Source organism: Amorphotheca resinae (assembly GCF_003019875.1).
Source record: "Amorphotheca resinae ATCC 22711 unplaced genomic scaffold M430scaffold_10, whole genome shotgun sequence".
NCBI lineage: Eukaryota > Fungi > Ascomycota > Leotiomycetes > Helotiales > Amorphothecaceae > Amorphotheca > Amorphotheca resinae.
In genome coordinates, this window is record NW_020194480.1 from 1578922 (window position 1) to 1604416 (window position 25495).

The window sequence follows — 25495 nt, forward strand, 5'->3', positions numbered from 1 at the left end:
TCTCATCTCATTTCATTGCTCAGCCGCCATCGGATTACACCTCCTAGAAATGTTCCTTCCAGAACGAGAAGTTGACATCGCGAGTCGTAGCCGCCTTGCACGCCTTCTTGATATCTCTGGCTGCGACGTTGGGTCCTGATTAATCATAGGGGTTAGTCTTGAGTAAGGTATGGATGGTAGGTAGATAAGTAGGGAGGGACCGGGGGTGGGGGGAAGGGATGAGTATGGAGACTTACCACAGAAGTAAACACCGACATTCGTCCTCATGTCGCCTTCCAAACCGCTGAGATACGAACCCTCTAGGATACCTTCCCTCAAGCCAGTGAACAATCTTGTGAAATCTGGACGGCCGAAATTAGTTCGGGACTTCAGCTCGGTCAGGGGATCGGTGGCGGCGCCGACGCTGTTGAGGACGATGTTTTGCGCGGTGTCGGCATCCATCTTCTGCGTCAGATAGGTGTGGATACGCAAGAATTCCTGGCCTTTGTTGCCCGGTCTGGTGGCAGCTTCTTGGCTTTGGGCCTCGAGAGAGGAGAGGAGGACTTGGAACCATTCGAAGGAGGAGGTGTCCTTGCAGACCCAGATGAATTCAACTCGGCGGAGACGTTTCGGCGGGTTGGGTCCCTGACGCAAATGCCAGATGTTCTTGAGGATGGCGGCCCAGGGCGTGACACCGATACCAGTCCCGATGAGCACGGCAATCTCATTGTCAAATACGTCTTCTGCTGGTGCTCCGTATGGTCCATCAATCCGAAGCTCGGGCATCTGTTGTCCGTTTTGTAGCGCAACTTCGTACATGCCCATGGGATCAACGTCGTCGTAGAGCTTGGACTGGGCGCTACCTGCTCCAAGGGCATCACCAAGGGCACGTGTGAAATCACCGACCTGTCTGACGTGAACGGAGATGTAGGGGTCGAACGGGCAAGACGTGATGGTAAATGGATGCCACTGTTGCCTGGACACTGAGGGAACATTGAGGAATAACCATTGTCCTGCTTTGTACTTCATAGATGGTTTGCTGAACTGGATCTCCATGGCATCTACCAGAACGTTAGTCCAAGTCTGCTGGGATAGGTGGGGAAGCTTTACCATACGGATGGCGCACAACTCGGACGATTTTGGTGTCTCTTCGAGATCGGATCTCCCTATATAGACGTTCGATGAGGTAGATTCCACCGCCCCATAGCTCCCATCGCCAACCTTCATATCCGAGACAGTGGTTCCAGAAGTTGCTTCCGGCGAATGGAGAGAAGGGGTCAGTAGTGTCACGCACGAAGCACCCGGTAGCATGAGTATATAGTCCTAGCAAGAAAGGAATGAAAAGGTGATGCGTATACCAGAAAGTCTCGAAGGATTGCTGGCGGATCTTGGCATGAGCGGTTGTGTACATCAGCAGCATGCATAACAGCATAATGTGGCCAGTAATTCCACCTGCTTCGGTGTAATGGATCTGGATAGCCGTGACCTTTCGAATCTGAGTCCTCTCAACATTGAAGAAGCTACGCAGGTTAGCAACCGGGTAAGAACTCAGAGCAGAATCCTTACTTGACGTAGTGCGCAGAAACGTGGGCAATGGTCCAGAACAGCATCGAGTAAGCCACTTGTCGATGGAACCATTGCGATTCATCGAGCGGCAGGAACTTGACCTTTGGTCGTATATATCTCAGGAGATTTCGGCACATAGGCAGCAAGATCATGGCGCCGTCTACTGACAAGGCCAATCCTGCGCCTCGCGATATCCAGACTGAGAAGGTAAGAGTATTCAGACCCGCAAGTCTTGGATCATCCTGTTGTTTCTTCCTATCACAGTTGATTAGTAGTGAGCGCAGCAGATCGAGGTATAACGCTCACCATCCTAAGACGAAAAGCCCAACGTGGAAGCCATGGAAGAGGAAGTTGAATAACAACTTCGTGCCTCGCATCTGCGACTTCAAGTAGGCCCAAGAAACCATTGTCACTCGTATGTTCCGTCACGCCCAAAGTCAAGGTGTATTAGATATCGACCAGCGATGGTGTCGACGTAAAGCGTAGTCGACTATAAATGGCGGCCTCTGAGAGAGCGTTGGCGCCTTGAAAGTTGATGTGTATTAAATAAAGTGAATATGAGTGCTCGCACCTCAACAACGAATAACCACGAAAAGAAAAGAACGGTTGATCTGAGCCAGCAGGACCAGGAGAAGGAAAGCAGGTAGAGGAAGAAAAGCTTGAATTCCACCTGGCCGTTGAGAGGGAGAGCAGAGGATCCAGGGGTGGCGGGACTTAAAAGACTGATCAAGACCTGGAGATCGTAGCTTCAAAGCTTCGCACCTTCGAAAACCCGTTATAAGCGGGGCCTGCAATATGGAATGTTCAGAGGGGAGGATGGCAATCTTCAGTCACTTCCTTGTAGCCTCGGACCTTGGCCCATGCCATCTGGACCTGAATAGGCAAATCCTACGGGGCACTCAAGCTTTTGGTCGTGGATCAGACGTAGCAGAGCGTTTCGGAGAGATGGTGGTGCGGTGTCAAGTCAAGCGATATCTCCCTCGTAGATAATCGACGCAACCGATGGTTTCGCAGGGGACAATGCGGTGTTGCAAAAAAAAGGAAGACTGCGGGGAGAGGGTCGTGAGGGTCCTGGGAATGAAGCTTGAGACGCGGCTTGTCTTAAGGGACGTGTATCCGCTTCGAGGCGCGACAAGTTTCGGATCTTATTTTATCAGATTGGAGTTACAGCGTAGGAGGTAAGGGTCATCAAAAGATGGGAAAGGATCCCACAATAACACAGAATCTATCGTACGTGGAATGGGGAGATATAGCATGCAAGTATTGCGGGCAGATGCTGGTTGTAGGCAGGAATAATTGGAGGCGGGATCATGTATGAGGGGTTGTGACGTTGGACGGCCGACGAGAAAATCAATACCTCTAAATATACCTACCGTACTTAAATACTCCGTCCGTATGGTACAGAATGTCATGGCCCATGAATAAAGATCCATCATCCTGGGCGGCGCTTCGTCTCGTCAGGGATTCGTCAAAAGGCCAAACGGGGGAGAACAAGGGGCCAACTGCAACAGCTGATGATGGTTTACCCGTGCTGCCGTGCTTCCTGGTACTGTACTATTGAACCTGATTACTGTTCTCTGAGCCTTATTGATCCTCTCGATCCGGGTGGTCGAGATCTGGCCAACTAATGCAAGTTTGGCATTGATTGATGGTAAGATGCGACGCTGGGTTCTCTGAATCTCTCGTCTCATAGCGCCCAGGGGTCTTCTTCATCGGCCCTGGCATTGGAGGCGAGCTCTCCGTCTGTTTTCTGCTACATTTGCTGCTGCACATCTAGATATCATCACATCAGCACGGTGTTGTGAAATACTACGGAGTAGACATATTCTCGACTTACTATTGCGCAGCGTCTACTCGGTACATACAGAACAGATATGTATGTATATAGAGGACGAAGCATCACATACTTCTGCAAGACTACCGTGTCGGACCGCTCCTTGGGCCAATGGGATTATTTAGGTGCCACAGCCTGGGTCTTGGTCCCTTGGGAAAGTTAAGCCACCCTGACGAGGGGCTGGCGTCAAGCTGTGCCATTTGATTGGTCCCCCAATACAACATTTATCCCTCCCGTGGTCCTCGATTTGAGCCAATAGCAGGCCTAGCCGCTTGGGCATCTTCAACGTGCAAACCCCCTTGCAAGTTGTGAACTTGTGATAATACTCCGTACGGAGTATTTGTGACGCAACAGTACGGTAGTAGTGCTGTTGCTGCCGACTTATCAGACCCTCTAATTGATGGCCGATCCCGAATAAATTTTAGACTCCCAGTAGTTGCCGTTGGTGCCTTTGGGAGAAGGTTACCTTCCTTATGTTAGTGATCAAGAGCCCCATGAGGACAAAAGCCTGCAAGTTGCGATGGTATGAACTGGTAAAGGTAGAGGCCTGAGGCGTAAGACATTTGATGATAATCAACAAAAATACTTGTGTGTGACATGCTGGATTTCAAGAACCCATCATACCTGCTATTTCGACTTTGACAGTATTTTAATGGTTATCAAATCCAGAAGACACAGGAAACACAGGAAACCGATCGGAGTGCAAACGTGACATTGTTGCAGTCTCGAGCCCTTTGAGACGACTAAGAAGCCAACTGTAGGTGTGCTAGAATGGTTCTGGCACACCTTATAATTTTGCAAGTGAGAATATCAATCATTTTTGCCGCAGCCTACAGCGTGAGAAAAGTCAATGCTACAGAACTAAGATTCAGTATTAAATTGTAAGGTTCAATTCCTTGATCGTATGTGTTAAGTCTGTGGATTGATGAAGCTATTCGGACTGTGCTATATACAGAATAAGCGAGGTCACATGCGTGCCCTAACATATATCTACCTACTAAAGGCAGTGTGCTTGAGTCTCTCGTTGATGACCGAGGGTTGGATATTGTAGAGGCATTATTGTCCATGTTAGTCGTCACTCACACTGGTTATAGTAATAGCTCATGTACAAGGCTATGCTGCAACAGGTTCTGCAGATGTTATCCAACGAACGTGCGTTGTTGATGCTATCCGCCACTGTGGCGCAGACCATGAAGAGGTTTTCCACCTACCATCAAAGCTTTCAAGCCTTCGGCTTTTTAGGCTTGGTTTCTAACTTGAGATTAGTATCTCGGAACCAAGGAACGGCCACGTCCCATCCAGCTCAACCCGCATTGATGCCAGTACTCGGGTTAAGTGACAGGTGTTAAACCCATCAGTTCTGCATATTCAGTAGCGAAGGATCGGAAAACCGATACATCAATGGTGTAGGTATCTCCAGGGGCTTGCCCTGGTTCGAGGGTCAGAGAGTCCCCAAAGAGTTCTTCTCTTGTGAAGGTGATCTGGTCATCGATGGGATTGGGCGGTGCAGGGAAGATTTCCTAGGTCAATTAGATAATGTCCATTTTGTGACAGAATGAGAGTATACATACCCTCCTGTTGATTCTAGTCCCATTCTGAGTATAAAAGATAATATAACCCGCGATTGTTGAACTCATTCGCAGGTCATATTTTAGCAGTATGGTTAGAAGCACCATATAGTCGGTCCCTCTTAACCATATATCAATGTCGCGATCTAATGAAGGCCTGCTCTCCGACCAGCCAACCTCAGCGACCCAGATGGGCCAAAGTTGTGGTCGTCGTCTCACACGTACAAGGGCATCGGGCTCTTTGACAGTTCCCGCATATGGGCCAACAAAGCCAGTATAGGCTATATAGGTCAATGACTAGTCCAGTTTATAATACCGTATGGGGAGTGAAACTCACTGGCGCCGCTCACCACACCAGCTAGTAGATGCAACTGGTCATATGAAATGAAATTCGTCTGTTTCATATACACGAGGATCTCCCCAAGTGCAATCTGAGCAGTTTCGTGTATTCGAACAGGCATGAAGGCGGTTAGTTTGTTTTTTTCGTAGTTAAACCTGTATATACTGTTCAGTTCTGGCATTCACTGTTCAATAATAGGGCATTGTATACCGAAACCTTCTCTCCGACCCACATTGAGGATCGGATTCCAGGCCTTCAATCAATGGTAATGCAACATCTTCAGGCACGTCTTCTAGAATTAAAGAGCCTTCTTTCAGTAGTTGCTCCTTTGCCCGGTGAAACAGCTGGTATTTTGAAGGAGGGGGGTCAGGAATGAAAAGCTTTGATCGAGTAAATGTGGACATTGTATGAAAAGCTAAGTTGCCGTTGCGCCTGGAGGTAGATCGATGCCAGCTGTTTCCCCAGATCAGTGTGTAGATGATGTAGATAAAGGGACTCCGTATAGGTATACCTATTAACCGAGACCGGTGCACACGTGATCACTCAGAGGCTGAGCTTTTCTTTTGTCCGGTAACCGTAAGACGAGCTTGCGCGTCTCGCTACTGTGCCCGGTGGGGAGGATCATCGCGTAGCGAGCGAGCGAGTCCGTTAATTCTAATCTGGGACATCCGTATCCTTCTATGTAAACCTCCCAAGGACTGGACTCCCTATCCACAATCCCTCCCCCCCCCCCAAAAATCTCTTGATGAGATCTCTTCGTTTGGCTGCTTCATTCTTTTGATTGATTGTCCTTGCATAGCTCCCGGAGTCCTAGACCCTTTCCCGCGGCTGGAGTCGATCTGGGCGCATCCCGAAGCAGTCAACGGCGGGCTGGGGAGGATCCAAGATGGTAAGAAGAGGACACGACCTCGTACATCTGTTGCCCTAGGATGTCCACTGATAGGCTGTCTGGTGCAGGGTATCACAACGCGGAGAAATCAAAAAGCTGCCGCGAGCAATGCGCCGACCGGAGGTGGAGGTCGATCTGGCGGTGCCAGCAAACCAAACATCAAGAAGGCCACGTTCGACACCACAAAGAAGAAGGAGGTCGGAGTTTCCGATCTCACTTTGCTCAGCAAGGTCTCCAATGAGGCGATAAACGAGAACCTGCAGAAGCGATTTGAAAATAGAGAGATATATGTGAGGACCACCGCCTGGCGTGAAGACCAAGCAGCGCCCCCCTCGAGAAGAGGCCCTGTGCTGACCAGCCCATCTAGACATACATTGGACATGTGCTTGTTTCCGTCAACCCCTTTCGGGACTGTAAGAGGAGCCTGGAGACTTGCAGGACAATCAACTGACGTATCATAGTGGGGATTTATACCGATGAGGTCTTGGACAGCTACAAAGGCAAAAATCGTTTAGAGGTTGGCAATATAGACCTCAAAGGTACCGTAGATTATGCTGATCCCTCTAGATGCCACCACACGTTTTTGCGATTGCCGAATCCGCGTACTACAATATGAACGCCTACAAGGACAACCAATGTGTTATTATCTCGGGAGAATCAGGAGCTGGAAAAACGGAAGCTGCAAAGCGAATCATGCAATATATTGCAAACGTCTCAGGGGGCAGCAATTCCTCGATCCAGCATACCAAAGACATGGTTCTCGCCACCAACCCCTTATTGGAATCGTTCGGGAATGCCAAAACTCTACGGAACAACAACTCATCGCGCTTCGGCAAATATTTACAGTTGCAGTTCAATGCTCAGGGAGAGCCAGTCGGTGCGACCATCACGAATTACCTGTTAGAAAAATCCAGAGTTGTCGGTCAGATCAAGGATGAGCGCAATTTCCACATCTTCTACCAGTTCACAAAGGGTGCTTCTCAAGAATATCGAACCAATTATGGGGTCCAGAAACCAGAAACGTACCTCTATACAAGCAGATCAAAGTGCTTCGATGTGGATGGTATCGACGACATTGCCGATTATAAGGAAACGCTCAATGCAATGAAGGTTATCGGCTTATCACAAGCAGAACAGGACGAGATCTTCCGAATGTTAGCTGCAATCTTATGGACCGGCAACATCCAATTTGTCGAGGATAAGGATGGATATGCAGCGATAGCGGATCAGTCTGTGGTTGATTTCTTGGCATATCTCCTTGAAGTCAGTCCAGAGCATGTCATTCAGGCCATCACGATTCGTATTCTCACTCCTCGAAGTGGGGAGGTAATTGAATCACCGGCAAATCCTGCACAAGCCATGGCCACACGAGACGCACTAGCTAAGGCAATCTACAATAATCTCTTTGACTGGATTGTAGAACGTGTCAACGTCTCACTGAAGGCTCGCGGTGCCACGTCAAACTCGATTGGTATCCTTGATATTTATGGCTTTGAGATTTTCGAGAGAAACAGCTTCGAGCAGCTGTGTATCAACTATGTCAATGAGAAGTTGCAACAGATCTTCATCCAGTTGACATTAAAAACAGAGCAAGAGGAATATGCCCGAGAACAGATCCAGTGGACGCCGATCAAGTATTTCGATAACAAGATCGTTTGCGATCTAATTGAGTCTACAAGACCTCCCGGTGTATTCTCCGCATTGAAGGACGCTACCAAGACTGCGCATGCGGACCCCGCTGCCTGCGATCGGACTTTCATGCAAGCTATTAACGGGATGTCAAACCCTCATTTGACCCCTCGACAGGGAAGTTTCATCATTAAGCACTATGCTGGTGATGTCAGCTACACTGTTGATGGTATCACGGATAAGAACAAGGATCAGCTTCTCAAAGGCCTTCTCAACCTTTTCGGGCAAAGCTCAAATACCTTTGTTCACACATTGTTCCCTCACGAAGTCGATCAAGATAATCGGAAAGCACCACCTTCTGCGGGAGACAAAATCAAAGCCTCTGCAAACGATCTTGTTGCAACTCTGATGAAGGCGCAACCATCATACATTCGAACTATCAAGCCCAATGAGAATAAATCCCCGACAGAATACAACGTTCCGAATGTCCTACATCAGATCAAATACCTTGGTCTCCAGGAGAACGTTCGTATTCGACGTGCTGGTTTTGCATATCGTCAAACGTTTGATAAGTTTGTGGAGCGGTTCTATCTCTTGTCGCCACAGACATCTTACGCAGGAGACTACACCTGGACTGGTGACGCGAAATCGGGTGCGAAACAGATCATGAAGGACACCAGCATCCCTGCAGACGAATTTCAAATGGGGGTCACCAAGGCCTTCATCAAAGCTCCCGAAACTCTCTTTGCCTTGGAGCACATGCGAGACCGATACTGGCACAATATGGCAATCCGAATCCAGCGAGTTTGGAGAGCTTATTTGCGCATCCGAGTCGAGGCAGCTACCCGCATACAGCGATTATGGAGAAAGAAGAAGGTTGGTGCCCAGTTCCTCGCCCTCCGAGAACGCGGCCACAAAGTTCTTCAGGGCAAAAAGGAGAGACGCCGATTCAGTTTGCTTGGCTCGAGGCGCTTCATGGGCGATTATCTTGGCATCAGCGCTACTAGCGGTCCTGGATCACGGATCCGGTCCGCTATCAACCTCGCTGCTAATGAAGTTGTGATCTTTTCATGCCGTGGTGAGATCTTGGAGTCTAAATTTGCCAAGACGAGTAAGCCCAGCCCTCGCATCTTCGTCGTAACTAAGAGCAAGTTCTACATCGTCACCCAGCTCCTCGTCAACAAGCAAATACAGATCGCGGTTCAGCGCGCTATCCCGCTCAGCACTATCAAATTTGTTGGCACTTCAAACTGCCGCGATGACTGGTTTTCTCTAGGAGTCGGTTCTCCGCAGGAACCGGATCCACTTCTGAATTGTTTACTCAAGACGGAGCTCTTCACACATATGCAGATCGCTATGCCTGGATCATTCCGCCTGAATATCGGAAGCTCGATTGAATATGCGAAGAAACCTGGAAAGATGCAGGTGATCAAAGTTGTAAAAGACTCGACCACGGCACAAGATTTCTACAAGAGCCAGACAATCCACACAAGTGCAGGCGAACCACCGAATTCAGTATCACGGCCTATGCCAAAGAGCAAGCCTGTTCCTGCAAAGCCTTTTACGAAAGGTCGACTTATCAAGCCTGGTGGTCCTGGAGGCCGCCCTTCAAGAATCACTGCAAACCGGAACACAAAACCCGTCTCCAAGCCAGACCCGCCCGCAGCTCCTCATCAGCGAAATGCGTCAAATGCATCTCAGCAGATGGCATCACCTATACCGAACCATACGAGAAATGTATCCTCTATATCATCTGCTCGGGCCGTACCTCCACCACCTCCACCCGCACCTCCTGCACAACCAAGGGAACCTCAATACAGGGTCCTCTACGACTTTGTAGGTCAAAGTTCGAATGAGATCTCACTGAGGAAAGACGATCTCATTACCATCATCCAGAAGGAAAATAATGGTAAAGTCTTCCATGAATGAATCCAGTATCAGCACTAATCATATACTATAGGATGGTGGCTAGCCAAAACTTCCGCCGGCCAAGGCTGGGCTCCTTCGGCATACCTGAAGGAGGAAGCACCACCTGCCGCACCCATCGTTAAACCAACACCCCCTCCCCCACCGCCAGTCGCTCCGAAAGTCAATGGAGTCAACGGTGCTGCTGCAGCTCGCTCCAAACCTACGCCTCCTGCACCACCGGCGAAGAGGCCTGCTGCAGGTCGCAAGCCCGCGCCTCCACCAGCACCACGTGATTCCGGTATGAGCATGAACAGCAGCAACGGCACTGACAGCGGTCGCAACACGCCGAACCCAAGTTTAGCAGGCGGCTTAGCGGAAGCGTTGCGAGCAAGACAGAACGCTATGCAGAAGGGACAGGACGATGATGACGATGATTGGTAGAAGGCTCCAGAGAGATCAGGGTGAAATGGTTGAATTGGATTGTTCGAGGCATTTTGCGGTCACGTTTTACGACGATGCTACGATTCAATAGATGAGACGGCGTGCGGCTCTTTTTATTACGAGCAGCTGGTCTGATGACTGATGGTGCAGGTTGCGGGCGTCTCTTGTCTGATAGCCGCGGTGACTTTGAGAGAGTAAATAAGGTAAATAGAAAATGACCAAGTACATACATACCATTCATTGCCCCTGATTCACGGCTATGAACCTCGTGAGAAATATGTCTCTCTCGATGGCCAGTTCAGTTGATGAGTTCTGATGATGGGTTCTGCATTCTTACTTTATCGTTTTAAACCTTTGGTCGGTAACAATCTCCTTCCTTCCCTTTAATCAGATAAAAAGCACTATTAGCCTAAGGTATGTACATTGCTTCATCGTGATAAACGTTATCGTATTTTCATTATCGTTAGGTGTCTTAAGTATCGACATCTAATAATTAAACAGCTCAGCTCAGATGCGGTCTCGGACCTGCATTAGGCGACCTTCCTTCTCCTCTCCTCTATTATTAGTTTCTATAGAATGCAGTTGGTGAGAGGTATTATCGCGTCTTCTATCATGGGCACGTGTCGGTCAGTTCCCTCTAATCTCCGCAAAAAGCCAAAATTCAATCACTGCCATCGATGGCTTCCAGGTCCTTTACCCGCTTCCCATCGTCAAAACCTTGCAGGGTCTTGAGTTCCTGCTGGAGCGTGTATCCCCTAGTGAACAAGCTCGCTGCTAACGCCACGCCGCTCAGAGCACACATGACGGCCCAGATAATCTTCAGGGAATCCGTGTATGCCTGGATGAGTTGCGTCTTGGCGAGGCCAGCCGGCATGGCCTTGATGATGCCGACCAAGGCCGTGGCGTCTTTGCTGTAGGTGGAGGCTAGGGGGGCAAGGAGGGGATAGCTGAGTAGCTTCTGCTTGATCTGGTTCTGGAAGATGACGCCGCCGATGGCGACACCGAGGGATTGACCGAATACGCGCATGAAGGAGAAGAAGGCGGCGGAGTGGCCGGCGTCTTGGGGACGGCTGGAAGCTTGGATGGCGAGGGCCATGGCGGGAAAGAGCATCCCGGTCCCGATGGCAATTGGGAAGTTGAGGAATACCCAGGCGGGGATGCTGGTGTGGGGTTCGAGGAGCACGAGCAAGCCGGATCCTAGAGTGGTTAGTACCCATCCGATCCAGATGGCCCAGCGGTAGTGACCGGTTTTGGCGCAGACGACGCCAACTATGACAGACATGGCTATGGTTGTGTTAGTAGATGCCGTTGTCAGAGGAGGGGTTCAACCCACGAGCAACAAAACCGGTCTCGGGTAAGACTGCAACTCCGCTAATGATAGGTGTATATCCCTTAACGGCTTCATAATAAAGGGGCAAGTAGCTAAGAAACTTGTTAGCAGAATGTATCCAGTTATTAGAGAGATTGCGCTGACTATAAGAGCGACCAAAGGACCATGCCGTGAACGAGTGTCTCCAGGTATGTGATGCATATAGACCAGTTGGAGAATACGCTAAATCTGATAATGGGTTCAACGGGATTTCCTGGCAGGACGTTGCCTTCCGAATCAAATGCTTTGGATGACAGGTACCGCTCATAGAAGGCGAAGACAACAAGGCCAGCCACGCCCAACAATAGAGGGACAAGCGTACGCCACGAATCCCAGGGGTACATAACGCCACCTATCAAGATGATTAGGACAATATCGTACCGAAGGGGAAAAGGGTCTTACCCCATGTCAAAGGGATCAGTACAGAAACTGTAGATGCGATGAAACCAACAGAACCAAACCAGTCGAATCTCTGAGCCTTAGCCAGGATCTTGCCGGGGACTCGGTCCAGCTTCATAAAGAGAAGAATGGCAACAGCCCCGGTGCCGATAATAGGAATATTGATCCAGAAGATCCATCTCCAGGACACATTTTGAGCAAAGGCGCCGCCCATCAAGGGACCTCCGACAGAGCCAATTGCCCACATAGATCCAAGGTATCCAAACCAAGCTAACAACATACATTATCAGTAAACCATACTCAACCTTTAGGATGGATAATCCCACCTCCTCGAACCGCGAGAGGAACAAGATCGGTGACTAGTATCTCCCCCAGAGTCAGGATTCCACCACCGCCAATACCCTGAATCGATCTGCCGACAAGCCTGAAAAGTTTAGCAAACCCTTGTCAGGCGGTATGACAAGTACATACATCAAGGTGAAGTTATTAGCCACAGCGGCCAAAATAGATCCAACGGCGAAGAATAACGAGGATGCAAGGATCAACTGCGAAGTATGAGCACTGAAACGCCCCAGCTAGTAAGACCCTGATGAGGTGCCATACCTGCTTCCTTCCAAAGCCATGGCTCAAGCCCGCAATGACAGGCTGGAACACGGCCGAGGTCACTAGAAACGATGTCCCTGACCAAAAGGCTTCGATTGCCGTTCCATGGAGCTTTTCGGTAACGATAGGTATTGCGATACTGAGCGAGGTGGCATCGAAAGCAGCTGCTAGAGTCACAATGCAGATGCTCGAAAATGCAAGGTAGAATGCCATGCCCGGTTTGAATTCCGGGTTGGTCTCCTCGAGCGCTGGCATGGTTGAGGTCTCTTTGGATTCCGGAATAATGCCATTCACGGACGAAGATGATGCTTGACGAGAAGAAGACATTGTAGAGGGAGGAAGATGCTGCTTAAAACCAGTAGAAAAAGAAGTAGAGAATCAAAAAGTAATAAGCCTTTTGAGGCTCCAGCACACAGGATGTGAATTGAAGAGCTACTTCAAGACCTGGCGGTTGGGCTCTCTTATCCTGACATGATGATGTGAGACAACCTACTACTCATTCGCCGGCGACGCAATGCACGGAGGAAACTCATTGCGGACTTGCTGTAGAAGCGGAATAGAGAAAGAGAAAAGGTAAGAAACGGCTGAACCGTTCGGACGAGAAGGAAGGATTCTCACCGACGGTGTGATGTTGTCCCGGTCCAGCCTTTAGCCAGCCTTACTTACGGCCGACGCGACTCGTCTGTACCTTGCGCCGTCACGCCGCATCCGCCGCACTACAGGAATTCCAGTCCGCAGAGAATCATGGCCGGTCTGCGCATCCCAATAGAGGCCTTTGCAATACCGGCAGTATCTCTCCTGATTTTCTTTCTGTCATATTCATCGCAGTTTTTGTTCTATTATATCGAACCCGGACCGTTGAGCAAGACCCAGGCCATCTGGTTCAATACCTTCGTGGTCTGCATTTGGTGGTGCTACGACAGGGCTTGCACAGTTGACCCCGGTCGACGAGGCTGGGTCAAGAGGTTTGCTGCAGATGTTGCTGAGGAAAATGAAGATGGGAGTGAAGGGCTCAAGCTGGAGAAGGGGATGCGGTGGTGCAAGAAGTGCGAGGCTGTAAAGCCACCGAGAGCTCATCATTGCAAGAAGTGTGAAAGGTATGTACCTGGGGATGCGCTCCTGTGGTCTGGACTATGCTAATTGGCATTCGAAGATGCATTCCAAAGATGGATCATCACTGCCCGTGGACCACGAACTGCGTCTCCCACACGACCTTCCCCCACTTCATCCGCTTCGTCTTCTATGCCGTCCTCAGCATGTCAATCCTCGCCTACCACCTCTTCAGACGCGCCATTCTCATCTGGGATAGTCGTAGTCTCCCTGCCTATCTAGGTCCTCCTGTGTGGGCTATGGCACACCTCTTTGTCCTGATTGCTGCCAATAGCCTAACCCTCTTCGCACTTTCCATCCTCCTGGCCCGAGCCGTCTACGGCCTCGCAGCAAACACAACCACGATCGAGAGTTGGGAGATTGAGAGACACGAAGCACTTGTGGAGCGGTCGCGGAAAACGGGAGGATATGTGTATGCAAATGGCGGCCAACAGATGCGTGTGGAACACCAGGAGTTCCCGTATGACATCGGCATATGGAAGAACTTATGTCAGGGGATGGGCACGAGCAATGTGCTTATGTGGTTTATGCCATTCGGTGGAGGGCCAGGTATTGAAAGCGCGGCAGAATTCGAAGTCAATGGGTTTGAAGATGCAAGCAAGGTGTGGCCACCTCCGGATCCGGACAAGGTGCCCAGAGCTCCGCGTAGCTCGGACAAAGACGAGGATATAAAGGTGTATGGGAGCCCTGCTGAAGAAATAGAGGCTTTTAAGAGGAGGCAGCAGAAGGATTATGAGAGATGGGGTGGGAAGCAGGAGAATACAGCCAACGATGGTGTCAGTGACGACGAACAGCCCGACGATTATGAGAGCGAGTACGAAGAAGGCGTTGATGGCGAAGAGGGCTGGACAAACGCAGATGGCGAACGATTGCGAGACTATGGTGTAGATGAGGAAGCTGAGGTCTTGGCTGATGAGGATATACCTCTGGGAGAATTACTGCGGCGTCGAAAAACTAGGAGCTATAGCTAGGTTGAAATGCATACCTACCTTGGACCTGGAACTTCCTATACTGATTCCATTTGTGAGGTACTGTTTGGATGGATTGCCCGGACTGATCTGTGATCTCTGCAAGTGATGGCAGAGTTGCGAGTCTCATGAGAGTATCTCACCCGTGCTGCAAGGTCAATTACACTTGGCACGGAGTTCTCTTCTCTCTCTCACTCTCTCTCCCCACCACCCCCACCCCCCTCTCCCCCCAACCAGCCCTTCTCCCCCGCCACCAAAATCCAGACTCCAGTAATGATCCATCTCGCATACATGCCGTAACGTCGACTCTGAAATACAGAGCCAGACTCATGTCACGTCACGTGCTTTACGTGTTAGAGGTCGAGATAGTCTTGCGCGTACCTCAAGAGACTTGGCGAGACAACCCCACTCCGGCGCAGCGTCACCTACACCCTATTATTGGATCAGCTACGAACTTAAATAAACACAGGCATTGGCCCTACACCACAACTTCATCTGCAATCCAAATTCAATATTCAGATCAACAAGCAAGCCTTTCGGATTTACCATACAACGACAATCAGGTATGTATGGTCTTTCGCCACGATTTCTTGGACCTCATAAACAGCTTCTTTACCCCACCAACCGATGCAGATCGACCCCGCTAACCAGCACTCTCCCCAGCACTCTCCGCAGCATGTCTGGATACGACGGTTACGACCAGCAGGGTGGTGGATATGGAGGCCAGCAGGGCTATGGAGGCGGCGGCGGAGGCTATGAGGGTAAGAAATATAACCACAATTGCAAATACAAGAGGCCAGCAGCTCACGATCATCTAGAGAGACGACACCACGGCCGCCGTGAGGAAGAAGGCTATGGAGGCAGTCAGGGCGGTTATGGAGGTGGCGAAGGAGGTTACGAAGGTGAAGGACGACACCACGGCCGCCGTCAAGAAGAAGGCTATGGAGGAAGTCAGGGCGGTTATGGAGGCGGCGAAGGAGGTTATGAAGGTGAAGGACGACACCACGGCCGCCGTCAGGAAGAAGGCTATGGAGGAAGTCAAGGCGGTTATGGAGGCAGTCAGGGCGGTTATGGAGGTGGTGAAGGAGGTTTTGAAGGTGAAGGACGACACCACGGCCGCCGTCAGGAAGAAGGCTACGGGGGTTCCCAAGGAGGTTATGGAGGCGGTCAGCAAGGAAGCTTTGGTGGTGGACGGGATGATTATGGCTCGGGCCGTCAACAGGGTGGCTACGATGGAGGAAGAGTGCAAGACGATTATGGCTCTGGCCGTCAGCAGGGAGAATACGGCGGAGGTAGACCACAAGACGATTATGGCTCCCGCCCACAACAGAGTGCATTCGGGGGAGGGAACGTTCCTCATGGCGGCAGGTGAGTTTACTTAGGTTGTTGAATTTGTTACTATGTTTACTGATGGAATGTCAGCTATGGTGGTGGTGGAGGGTATGGGGGAGATGATGACATACACGGGGCTATTTCCCATGCCCAACAACATGCCGGCGACTCAGGCGAATCTTCGCTTTTCTCAAGCATCCTGGGGAAGCTCAGCCAGAACAAGCAGCATATTGCGAACCAGGAGGTCAATGAGCATGGTGCGTCCTACTATATGAATCGAATTACCAGATCTGCTAACATTTCTTAGATGCTGTCCAATCTCACCAACAATTCTTTGGGGGCGGTGGTGGCGGTGGCCAACAGGCCAGTTCTGGCGCTATGGGTTCCGCTGCTGCAATGCAGGCTCTTAAGATGTTCAGTGGAGGAGGTAGTGGAAATTCGCAAGCTGGAAATAGCCAAAATGCTTTCATAGGCATGGCTATGGCGCAGGCCAGCAAACTCTTTGATCAACAGGCCTCTTCTGGAAACCTTGAAGCTGGTGCGAGCAAGGAGTCTGCTGTTCAGCAGGCTGCAGAGATGGCGCTCAAGATGTAAGGTCTTTCGCCATATTCCCGACACACCTACTAACAATTTGACAGGTACATGAAATCACAAGGCGGTGGCGGTAGCAGTGGTGGAGGCGGTATGTCGAGTCTCATGGGACTTGCATCCAAGTTCTTGTAGATGCCATGACAGCTCTTCATACCTTGGTATGCGAGGGCGATAAAGCTCTTGAATTCGCTGGTTTTGAGGGAGAATGACCCTTTACAAAAATTGTCCGATTTATGGGAATACACATGACGATGTTACGATTTCTATTTTCAGCATGGGTTTGAGATGTAACACCCTGTGATATTATGATTCGAACAGTTCTGTCGTAAGTCAAGGCTAGCATTCCTCGCCCCTATTTCCCCAAGGACCGAAAGTTCAACATGTTGTTGTCACTGTCACTGTCGCCATCACCGTCAAACTATCAGATACTGGTGCAGGGTGTTCCCGCATAGCTCATCAGTCATCTTCCATTCCAATCAGATAACATGCCTTCATAATCCTAGCTATCGCCTATGCTATCCAGAGTCTCTCAAACACAAAAGGACATTCGATTTTGAGCCAAGCAGGTGTGATTGATGAGCTCAACCGTAGAAGAAGCCCTGGCTCTCACAATGAAGCAAGTTTGCCCGGTTTCTGAACTGTCCCTTGACAGGACCTTAGCAGTGAGAATTGCAGGGGTCTTATCCTCCGGTACGCATTAGGGATAGCCGAGTGTTCCCAGTTGAAGCGGCAACTTTGCTCGAACTCGCACCAATCAATACGAAATTCCCCAGACTCTGGTGTTCAATCCCAGTGCCCCAGATGCGGAAAACCCCACTTTGGAATATCCTGGGGAATTCTTGAATCAACGGTTCTAGGGCTGGAAGTTGGCGCAATGAGGCAGTGAGTGGACCTGCATAGTCCGAAATATCTCAGGGCGAGTATCGCCGGAGAGCAAGATGCTGCTGGGGTTTAATAGAATACCCAAGTGGGCTATCTCCTCAAAACCTATGTAAAACTGCGGTGTATCTGCGAACGTTCTATGTTCTTGTTGTCGTGTGGGGTAATTCGAGTTTTTCGGGCTTCCAGTCCTCCCCGGGAAGCTGATCCAGTTCCTTCACTGCATTCCCATGCTTCTTCCTATTTGTTTTTCAAGACCCATCCCAAGAGAACAACAGCAGAGTCTAGTCACAATGGAGAAGAATCTCAACTCGAGTCATGTGGAGAGAAGGGATAACCCGACCATTGTTCAGTCGGGCGAGGTCTACACGGATGAAGTTTTATCAAAAGCTGGGGTGGAAGAATTAAGAGAAGATAGAGTTGCGAATGTGCACCTGGTGAGCTCTCCCTCTGCTTTGGATATCCGAGAAGTCCATCTCTGAGATTTTTCCCAAGGCCGCGGCGTTGAGCCCCAACAAGCCTGCAACGTGGGGTCAGGGCCACCGCAAACTGTACGCCATGTGCGCTCTAGTGTACTTGTGTTCGACGATGAATGGATATGATGGATCTCTTATGGGAAGCATCAATACGATTCCAGGGTACCAAAGGTACTATGGCCTTCCGGAGAATGGCGCCGCTTCGACTGGGATTGTCTTTTCGATCTTCCAGATCGGACAGATGGTTGGCGCTTTGTTTATCTGGCTTGCGGACTGGAAAGGACGTCGACTATCAATCTTCGTAGGAACCTGTGGAGTAGTTGTTGGCAAGTAGTCAAGTGCTAAATTATTGGTAATTACTAACCATCTGTTAGGTACTATCATTACGAGTACAGCCAAGGATCTTCACACTTTCATCGGCGGTTGGTTGTCTTGAGAATGCCGCAAATGCAGATGCTAACTTGGAATTGAGGTCGATTCCTACTATCTTTCTTCTCCACACTTGCATCCACTGCAGCTCCTCTATACTTAGTTGAAATTGCACCTCCGTTATACAGAGGTACGGTTGCCGGTCTTTACAATACTCTGTACTATATGGGTAGTATCATAGCAACATTCACCGTGTATGGTACCAACCTGCACCTCACGGGCAACAGTATCTGGCGCTTGCCTCTTTGGCTTCAGATGGTATGTCCCGGAATCGTTGCTGTTTTTATATGGTTTCTGCCGGAGTCGCCAAGATGGCTTGTTGGTAAGTCCTATTGAGCTCTCTTCACATTCCACTGGGGCTTTTGAGTACAACTGAAGTGAGGAGGAACATAACTGACAGCGTCCTAGGTCAAGAACGCTTCGAGGAAGCTCGGAAGATACTTGTCCAATACCACGCAAACGGAGATGCCACGCACCCTATCGTTGATCTCGAACTAACAGAAATGACTGATAGCATGAGAGATGCAGGATTACTGACGTGGCAGAGCGCATTTGACATTCGGAACCTGTGTAATAGTAGGGCACGATGTTATCGACTCGCTCTCTGCATCGCCTTCTCTTGGTTTGGCCAGTTTTCAGGGAACATCATAACATCATACGTATGAGTCTCCCTCCTTATCACATTCCCCCTCCCCCCCAAAATTCAATGCTGAGTCTAGATACCAGTACCTTCCTCTCCTCGTAGAGAACGTCGGCATCACCAACACCAACACCCAGCTTCTCCTGAACGCTCTCTACGCACTCGCGGGCTGGATCTTCGCCAGTGCCGGCGCGCGCTTCCACGACATCTTCGGCCGTCGCAAGATGCTCCTCGGCAGCACATTCGCCATGAGCATCTGTCTATCCATCGTCGCCGGCACCAGCGCGGGGTACGCGCACGACCCCCTTAACAACAAAGCCATGTCCATTCTCTCCATCCTCTTCATCTACATGTTCGGCTGCGTGTTCGCCTTCGGCTTCACCGCCATGCAGCCCATCTATCCCGGCGAGGTCTGCGATAACGTGCAGCGCGCCAAGGGCATGGGCGTGTTCCAGCTCACGGGCGGCGCGGCCGGCTTCCTTAATACCTTCGTGGCGCCCATCGCGCTGAAGAGTATCGGCGCTTGGTTCTATGTGTTCTTTATCTTTTGGGATCTCGGGGAGTGCGCTGTGATTTATTGGTTTTTTGTAGAGACGAAGGGTCGCACGTTGGAGGAGCTGGATGAGGTCTTCAGGGCGCCGAATCCGAGGAAGGCGAGTACGGCGAAGATGAGAATCCGGAGGCTTAGGATTCATGATGAGGATGGGAATGAGAAGGATATTGTGATGAGGTAGATTGATGACCGGTCTAGTAGGGGCTGAAAAAAGGTAACTGCATGATGATGTAGCTGATCAGTCGAGTTGTTGTTATGCCCATTGCCTCGAGAAGGCTTTGAGATAAAATTAATATTGCTAGTATTGCTAGGAAAGTGCTGCAGGGCCCTGCCTGTTTGGACTATGTTTAATCAGCTTGCCTTGCCGGGAAATCCCTTTCTATTCCATTGTTCACCACCCAGAACCCATCATGGCTTGTATGCGTAGAAGCCATCCGATATCTTACAATGACCCCCATGCTTGTTAACGAAAGATATTAATTACTCGTCTCCAATCTCCCAGGAGCAAGACTTTTGTGTGCCAGAGATAGGCATGTCCGAAAACGCCTTCCAACAAAATAGCCCGAATGTGGTATCCTCTCTTGCCATGATATTACCCTTTCTTTCCCTACGAACAAAGATGAGAATCGGTCAAAATGAAAATTCTTCTAATGAACGTGACCATCATGGTCATGGTCCGAATGAGTGTGGTGAGCCTCTGATGAAGGCGGCGACGGGGGTGAACAACATCCTCCCACTTCACAGTCATCCACACACTCCAGCAAGCAGTCATCGTCTAACCGACATCCCGATTGCCCATCAATGCCATCAAGACCCATCGCCTGTTCTTGAGCATGATCGTGATTCTTATCAAGACAGAACTCTGGTTGAAGGGTGGCGCTGTGGATCCCATAAGCATGCAAGCACTTCCTCGCTGCCTTGGCCAGCTCCATGTATTTCTCGCCATTAGCTATGCTGATCGGGAATGCTACCTGGATATGCATGGAAGCAATAATCTGGGTGTCGCTGAGTTGCCAGATGTGTACGTGATGGCAGCTAACGACCCCTGGGATGTCTTGGATGTCTTCTTTGATATCGTTGACGTCAATGTGATCAGGTGTTGCTTGTAGGAGAATATTGGCTGTTGCCGAAGTCAATGGAATGGTAGAGCGGAGAATGATTACGGTAATGAAGAGTGATACTGCTGGATCTGCGTAGTATCGACCAGACCACTCTGTGAGCCAAATGATGAGAGCAGAGACGATAACACCGATGTTGCCAAGAGCATCACCGATGACGTGGAGAACCATAGCATTCATACCCATATCGGCATGGTTATGGCCATGGCCTCCCTTTGAAGGCTTCTTGGGCTTGTTGTGGTTGTGGCCGGCGTGCCACGAATCGTCATTTGCCTTTAGTCCATAGGAATGATGACTATGGTCACTGTGGCTGTGGCTGTGTTTCTGGCTGTCTGGGCTACCTCCGTTCGACTTGCCATTAGATTTTCCAAGCAAAGGAGAGTTCTCTGTGGGAGCATTTTCATTTTCGATAGCCTCTTCATCTGATGCAGTAACGTCTCCACTATCACTGCCGTCAGGCGGGGACCTACTTGCGGCAATAATATCTTGTCTGAAGCTAGCAGGATGAATGCTAATATCATCGATGCGGTTGAGACGGCTACTAGTACGTCTTCGATGTTTGTTGCGTGATGATGCCCTGCTTGCGGATCTGCCCAAGGAATCGGCGCGTTCCCTGGAGGTTTTCGCGTTCTCGTCAGATTGAGTAAACCGAATATGTTGGCCCGATCTCGCTTTGACTTTTGCAATGACTGCCTCTGGGAATACATCGCTGGCGTCTTCGTTGTCCACGGACCCTTCACCGACGCTATCGGAATGAGTATGACTATGCCCTTCTTCTGCTGCCCGGATCTCATTGCCGTGCGAGTGGTCATGTTCTTCTGGTCCATGGGAATGGCCATGGCCACCCAAAACAAAGAATCCAGCAAGATTTGATAAAAGACCTAATGAACCGACTATAAGGATAAGCTTAGGATTGCTGATCGTCGGAGGATCGATAAGGCGCGTAATAGCTTCCAGAACGATGGACAGGCAAAGTGCGATTAGGAATACTGCATTAAAGAAAGCACCAAGGATTTCTGCTCGCAACCACTGCAGCCAGCGTTAGTTAATAACCTCCATGGCTTTCAGGCGTGTATACTGACCCCAAACGAATATTTGTCGGTGGAAGATTTTTGGGCAGCCTTCACGGCCCACAGCCCTACGACGAGAGATATGATATCATTCAACTACCTGACAGTCAGTAGTAGGCCTAGATATCTCAAGAAGGCAATGCTTTCTCACCATGTGGAATGCATCGGCCATGAGTGCCAAGGAGGAAACAGCCACGCCAATACTCAGTTCCAAAACCAAGAACGTGATATCAATGGCCAGCATTATCTTTATCCGTGTCAACTTTGACCACGCCATATTGAAGTCGACCCGGCAAATCTGCGCGTAATGTTGGGCGTAGACAGTGCGAAAGTCGACCTCGCGGTCCTCTTGTTGTGTCCCTGGTCCCGCGCTCGTATTTCGTTTTCATCAAGGTTGCCCCACGGTCGTATCAATGAGCGCTCTTCTTTCGAGGCAAGGCCTTGCGTAAATCGAAGGGGAGGATACGGGCGCGTTGAGTCGATGCTTTGTGCGCGAAGTTTGACCAGCCGCACAATGAATGATGCAGATAAAAGTGGTGGAAGATGGAAAGTTATGGCAACGATGGCGTACCTTTGCGAATATTGGCGGCACAGAGCGTCACCGCCTTATTCTGCCGGTCACCCGAACTCGTATCCGAAGCGACCAACTACCGTGCCTAGGTAGGATTTTGACTCGTGAGGATCTACCTATAGTATGTGGGACATAATAGACTAGACACGTTAGCTGCCCTTCGCTTTGCTATTGCATTGCATTTCTTTTATTTTTTCATTTTTTTTTTTTTTAATTATTACTTTTATCACCCCTTTTGCTGATATAAAATGCTGATCATACTATATACCTATACTGCCCTGTGTAGTGTGAAGGCGGTGACAGTGCTCGGCTCGCGGATCACGCCACGCCCGACTCACGCCACAGATATCATGTGATATCCCTGAAGATTCTCGCCCGATTAAGGCACGGATTCTATATCACTCTCTAGGGTACAACGCTCAGTCAGGGCACTTTTCAAATAATACAAACCGAGCTGTAGAATTTATTAAAATTAAAATATTTAGTAGTTCTTGACAGATATTTATCGTGACTTTTAGCCACCTGATTATACATATTTCGACCCCCGCTAGAAACCACCAATGCCTAGATGTAACAGATCTTGGCAATCATTCCTCCAATATACACTCCCGGGATTTTGATATAAACTCTCATGCACACCTTCATCCCTGAGGCTATTTTCAGGGTATTTATGGCAATCCCGAGATGTGCCAACATACTCTTTTGTGTAGCAGAGAAAATGCGGCATAGCTGGCGGCTGGTTCGCAGCCCAGAATATCCATGGTCCTGGCGTCCGAATTATCAGATGAATCCCAATATTCCGGATGATGTACAGTAACGTTAAGTCCTCACCGTTCGTCTGGTTCTCCCTGACAAATACTAAGTGAACGAGGTCTTCCTTCGGCTAACTCTGTCATCTTTGACAGATCTCATCAGGGGCTTATATCCTTCTTGATATCGACCGCGATCATGAGGCCCAGGAATAAAATAAGGATCTCGAGGTAAAGTAAGTTATATAGGTAGGTAGGTAAGACATGGAGTCGAGGTCACTCACGAGGAATATCGCGCCAGCAAGAAAAACCAGCTCAAAGCCTCCAGAAAGAGCCTTACCTCGGACAATCGCATTCTGCGATCTCCAAGTCCTAAGAGCCCCAATTCCCAGAGTATATAGCGCTGCACCTTGGCAAACACATGACAGGGGCTTTCCAAGTACGTAGAATCCAAATGTTTTACTCGGAGTCGGGGAATGTTGGAGGCGACTATATCAAGGTCAGTACATATCTCTACTGAGCCACTTCATCAGGATAGCACTTACAAGAGTTGTGCAACAGTGATACCTAGCATTGACAGAGCCAAAGAGGTCCTGAGGTATCCAAGGAATGTCCGTTCAAGAGCTAGCGGTTATTGTCAGTGGAGAGTATGATATTGGCATTTTGGAGTTCGAGGATCAAGGGAACGTGATAGTCTGTAACTTTACAATTGCTTCACGCAATAGGCTGCCAATCTACGTAACCTGTATGGGTTATGACACGCTATAGCCACAGTACCAGGTGAGGGGTGCAATAGAAGCGCTCTTAGGAGTTTATCCTCAGGGATATCGTATAGGAGGGAAGTCAAGAATCTGGATATGCCATACCTAGATGATCTCTGCACGACTCATGGGGAACCGTGACACTGACTTGGTGTCTCCAAAATTTTGCGATGGCATAGGTGAAACGTTGTAGAGGGGTTGTCGGCTTTTTGGATATAGTTGTTGATTTCGAGGCTCGAGTGTAATTGCGTCTCAGTTGCTCCAGCTCTGTTGCTTCCAGTTCAGGCGCTTCTCCAACGGTTTCGCATTCTGCAGCTTGATAAACTGGAGGGGGTTCTTGAGGAGGGGGTCCTTCAGGCTCTGGCTCCTCCGTTGGGGCTTGATGGTCATGATCTGATGTCGTAGCCATGGAGCGGTTTTGCAAATCTGGAGGGGTGCGTCGGACACGGGGTACAGATTATTGCATGGATATTGCAAAGTAAAGCATACTCAAACTTGGCGCTACTAAGTTTTGAGGACCTTTCACTTCATTTTTGTGACGCCTTTTTCTGTTTTGCCGTTCTTTTGTCCGTACCGGAGCTGGAGACTAGATAAGATAAGATAAGATAAAATCCTTCCTGCACTTGCACTTGTGGGGCTTTTCCTTTCTACCCTATACTAGAAAATAGACCGATGTTTTACCAAAAAACAAGGATAAAACCCCTTATAAAACATAGGTATTTCTCTTAATTCTCATTAGTTTGCTACCCTATTCGCTACCTTAGGCCTCTACACGCGCTGTACGCGTTCTCTTACCTACCTACCTACCTATATTCTTATTCTTTATTTAACGCGTATCCTCTTTCTTACCTCTTCCTTACTCTATATAGATCCTTCTGTTTTGTCTGTTTTAATCTACTCTCTACTTATTACTTAGCTGTTCTACTTTAATTCGGCGGCCTCTAACGCGATAGAATCCCTTACACTATCCCTTACGCTATCCCTTACGCTATCCCTTTCTATTTAGTACTAGACTTATAACAAGCTCTGTCCTACTATTAACTTCGCTATTAATAAGAATAAGGCCTGTTATAAGAAGTGTTTTTAGTATAAGGTATATAGTTATAGCTTTTTATAGTAAAGCTAACCTTTTTATTACTATATAGGATCGCGTAGAGTAGACTATACTTAAAGATCTTAATCCTAATACTAATAAGGCGCGCTTAACCTGTCGAACCGCTACCTGGCTAGCCTCTAAGGCCGAGCTTATAAGTACTCTTACTCTAAAATAAGGACGCTATTACTAGGGCGCTATAATATACTTACCTATAGTGTCTATACCTTTACGGCCGCCTAGACGTCTTCTTAGTATAGACGTGCCTATACTTCTATACCTCTCTAGACGCCCTTATATAGACGTACCTATACCTCTATAGTAGTAAGGCCGCCTTTACTAAGATCTTATAGACGCTACTTTAACCTATAGAGGTTTTATAGTATATAAAGACCTTATTTCTAGACCGCTTTTAAGTCTATAAAAGGCTATTATAATAGATAACCTAGAATTACGGCTTTTTATATAATCCTCTAAGTTCTACGACCTAAACTTTACGCTACTATCTATCTCTAAGCTCTATAATCTATACTAGTTTTATAATCCTTAACTCTCTCTTAAACTCTTAGATCCTTTCTTAACCTTATAAGCCCTAGTTATATAGCCCTTACAATAGTCTAGTAGTAGTCT

At 49.0% G+C, this 25495-nt stretch overlaps 9 protein-coding genes across 9 annotated transcripts; 4 read left to right on the top strand and 5 right to left on the bottom strand.

Annotated features, from left to right (window-relative positions):
* Positions 1-43: 43 nt before the first annotated feature.
* On the bottom strand, positions 44-1952 carry M430DRAFT_21815 (hypothetical protein; the record flags this gene model as incomplete). The annotated part of the gene is made up of 5 exons (XM_024864575.1): positions 44-135; positions 237-1040; positions 1090-1499; positions 1546-1800; positions 1852-1952. The coding sequence occupies 5 exons, from the start codon at positions 1950-1952 to the stop codon at positions 44-46; spliced, it is 1662 nt and encodes a 553-aa protein (XP_024718745.1).
* A 2758-nt stretch (positions 1953-4710) lies between these two features.
* On the bottom strand, positions 4711-5408 carry M430DRAFT_21816 (hypothetical protein; the record flags this gene model as incomplete). Its single annotated transcript, XM_024864576.1, has 3 exons — positions 4711-4899; positions 4951-5228; positions 5285-5408. The coding sequence occupies 3 exons, from the start codon at positions 5406-5408 to the stop codon at positions 4711-4713; spliced, it is 591 nt and encodes a 196-aa protein (XP_024718746.1).
* Positions 5409-6166: 758 nt separating this feature from the next.
* Positions 6167-10359, top strand: M430DRAFT_145284 (hypothetical protein). The gene is made up of 6 exons (XM_024862936.1): positions 6167-6176; positions 6245-6466; positions 6544-6589; positions 6638-6693; positions 6744-9714; positions 9766-10359. The coding sequence occupies exons 1-6, from the start codon at positions 6174-6176 to the stop codon at positions 10152-10154; spliced, it is 3687 nt and encodes a 1228-aa protein (XP_024718747.1). The 5' UTR covers positions 6167-6173; the 3' UTR covers positions 10155-10359.
* Positions 10360-10815: 456 nt separating this feature from the next.
* Positions 10816-12852, bottom strand: M430DRAFT_107574 (hypothetical protein; the record flags this gene model as incomplete). The annotated part of the gene is made up of 7 exons (XM_024861164.1): positions 10816-11438; positions 11488-11576; positions 11629-11875; positions 11926-12192; positions 12249-12346; positions 12394-12467; positions 12526-12852. 7 exons carry the CDS (start codon positions 12850-12852, stop codon positions 10816-10818), a joined length of 1725 nt encoding a protein of 574 aa, XP_024718748.1.
* A 399-nt stretch (positions 12853-13251) lies between these two features.
* On the top strand, positions 13252-14687 carry M430DRAFT_126591 (hypothetical protein). The gene is made up of 2 exons (XM_024861995.1): positions 13252-13622; positions 13679-14687. The coding sequence occupies exons 1-2, from the start codon at positions 13270-13272 to the stop codon at positions 14604-14606; spliced, it is 1281 nt and encodes a 426-aa protein (XP_024718749.1). The 5' UTR covers positions 13252-13269; the 3' UTR covers positions 14607-14687.
* A 592-nt stretch (positions 14688-15279) lies between these two features.
* On the top strand, positions 15280-16658 carry M430DRAFT_53036 (hypothetical protein; the record flags this gene model as incomplete). Its single annotated transcript, XM_024868344.1, has 5 exons — positions 15280-15364; positions 15422-15971; positions 16026-16192; positions 16243-16525; positions 16574-16658. The coding sequence occupies 5 exons, from the start codon at positions 15280-15282 to the stop codon at positions 16656-16658; spliced, it is 1170 nt and encodes a 389-aa protein (XP_024718750.1).
* Positions 16659-17698: 1040 nt separating this feature from the next.
* M430DRAFT_53033 (hypothetical protein) lies at positions 17699-19684 on the top strand (the record flags this gene model as incomplete). The annotated part of the gene is made up of 6 exons (XM_024868343.1): positions 17699-17842; positions 17901-18207; positions 18256-18303; positions 18354-18632; positions 18719-18969; positions 19037-19684. The coding sequence occupies 6 exons, from the start codon at positions 17699-17701 to the stop codon at positions 19682-19684; spliced, it is 1677 nt and encodes a 558-aa protein (XP_024718751.1).
* Positions 19685-19852: 168 nt separating this feature from the next.
* M430DRAFT_68950 (hypothetical protein) lies at positions 19853-22228 on the bottom strand. Its single transcript, XM_024869393.1, has 3 exons — positions 21843-22228; positions 21704-21787; positions 19853-21650 (listed from the first exon to the last, which is right to left on the bottom strand). The coding sequence occupies exons 1-3, from the start codon at positions 21966-21968 to the stop codon at positions 20151-20153; spliced, it is 1710 nt and encodes a 569-aa protein (XP_024718752.1). The 5' UTR covers positions 21969-22228; the 3' UTR covers positions 19853-20150.
* Positions 22229-23148: 920 nt separating this feature from the next.
* On the bottom strand, positions 23149-24339 carry M430DRAFT_174899 (hypothetical protein). Its single transcript, XM_024863682.1, has 4 exons — positions 23878-24339; positions 23557-23635; positions 23296-23500; positions 23149-23236 (listed from the first exon to the last, which is right to left on the bottom strand). The coding sequence occupies exons 1-4, from the start codon at positions 24179-24181 to the stop codon at positions 23174-23176; spliced, it is 651 nt and encodes a 216-aa protein (XP_024718753.1). The 5' UTR covers positions 24182-24339; the 3' UTR covers positions 23149-23173.
* Positions 24340-25495: the final 1156 nt, after the last annotated feature.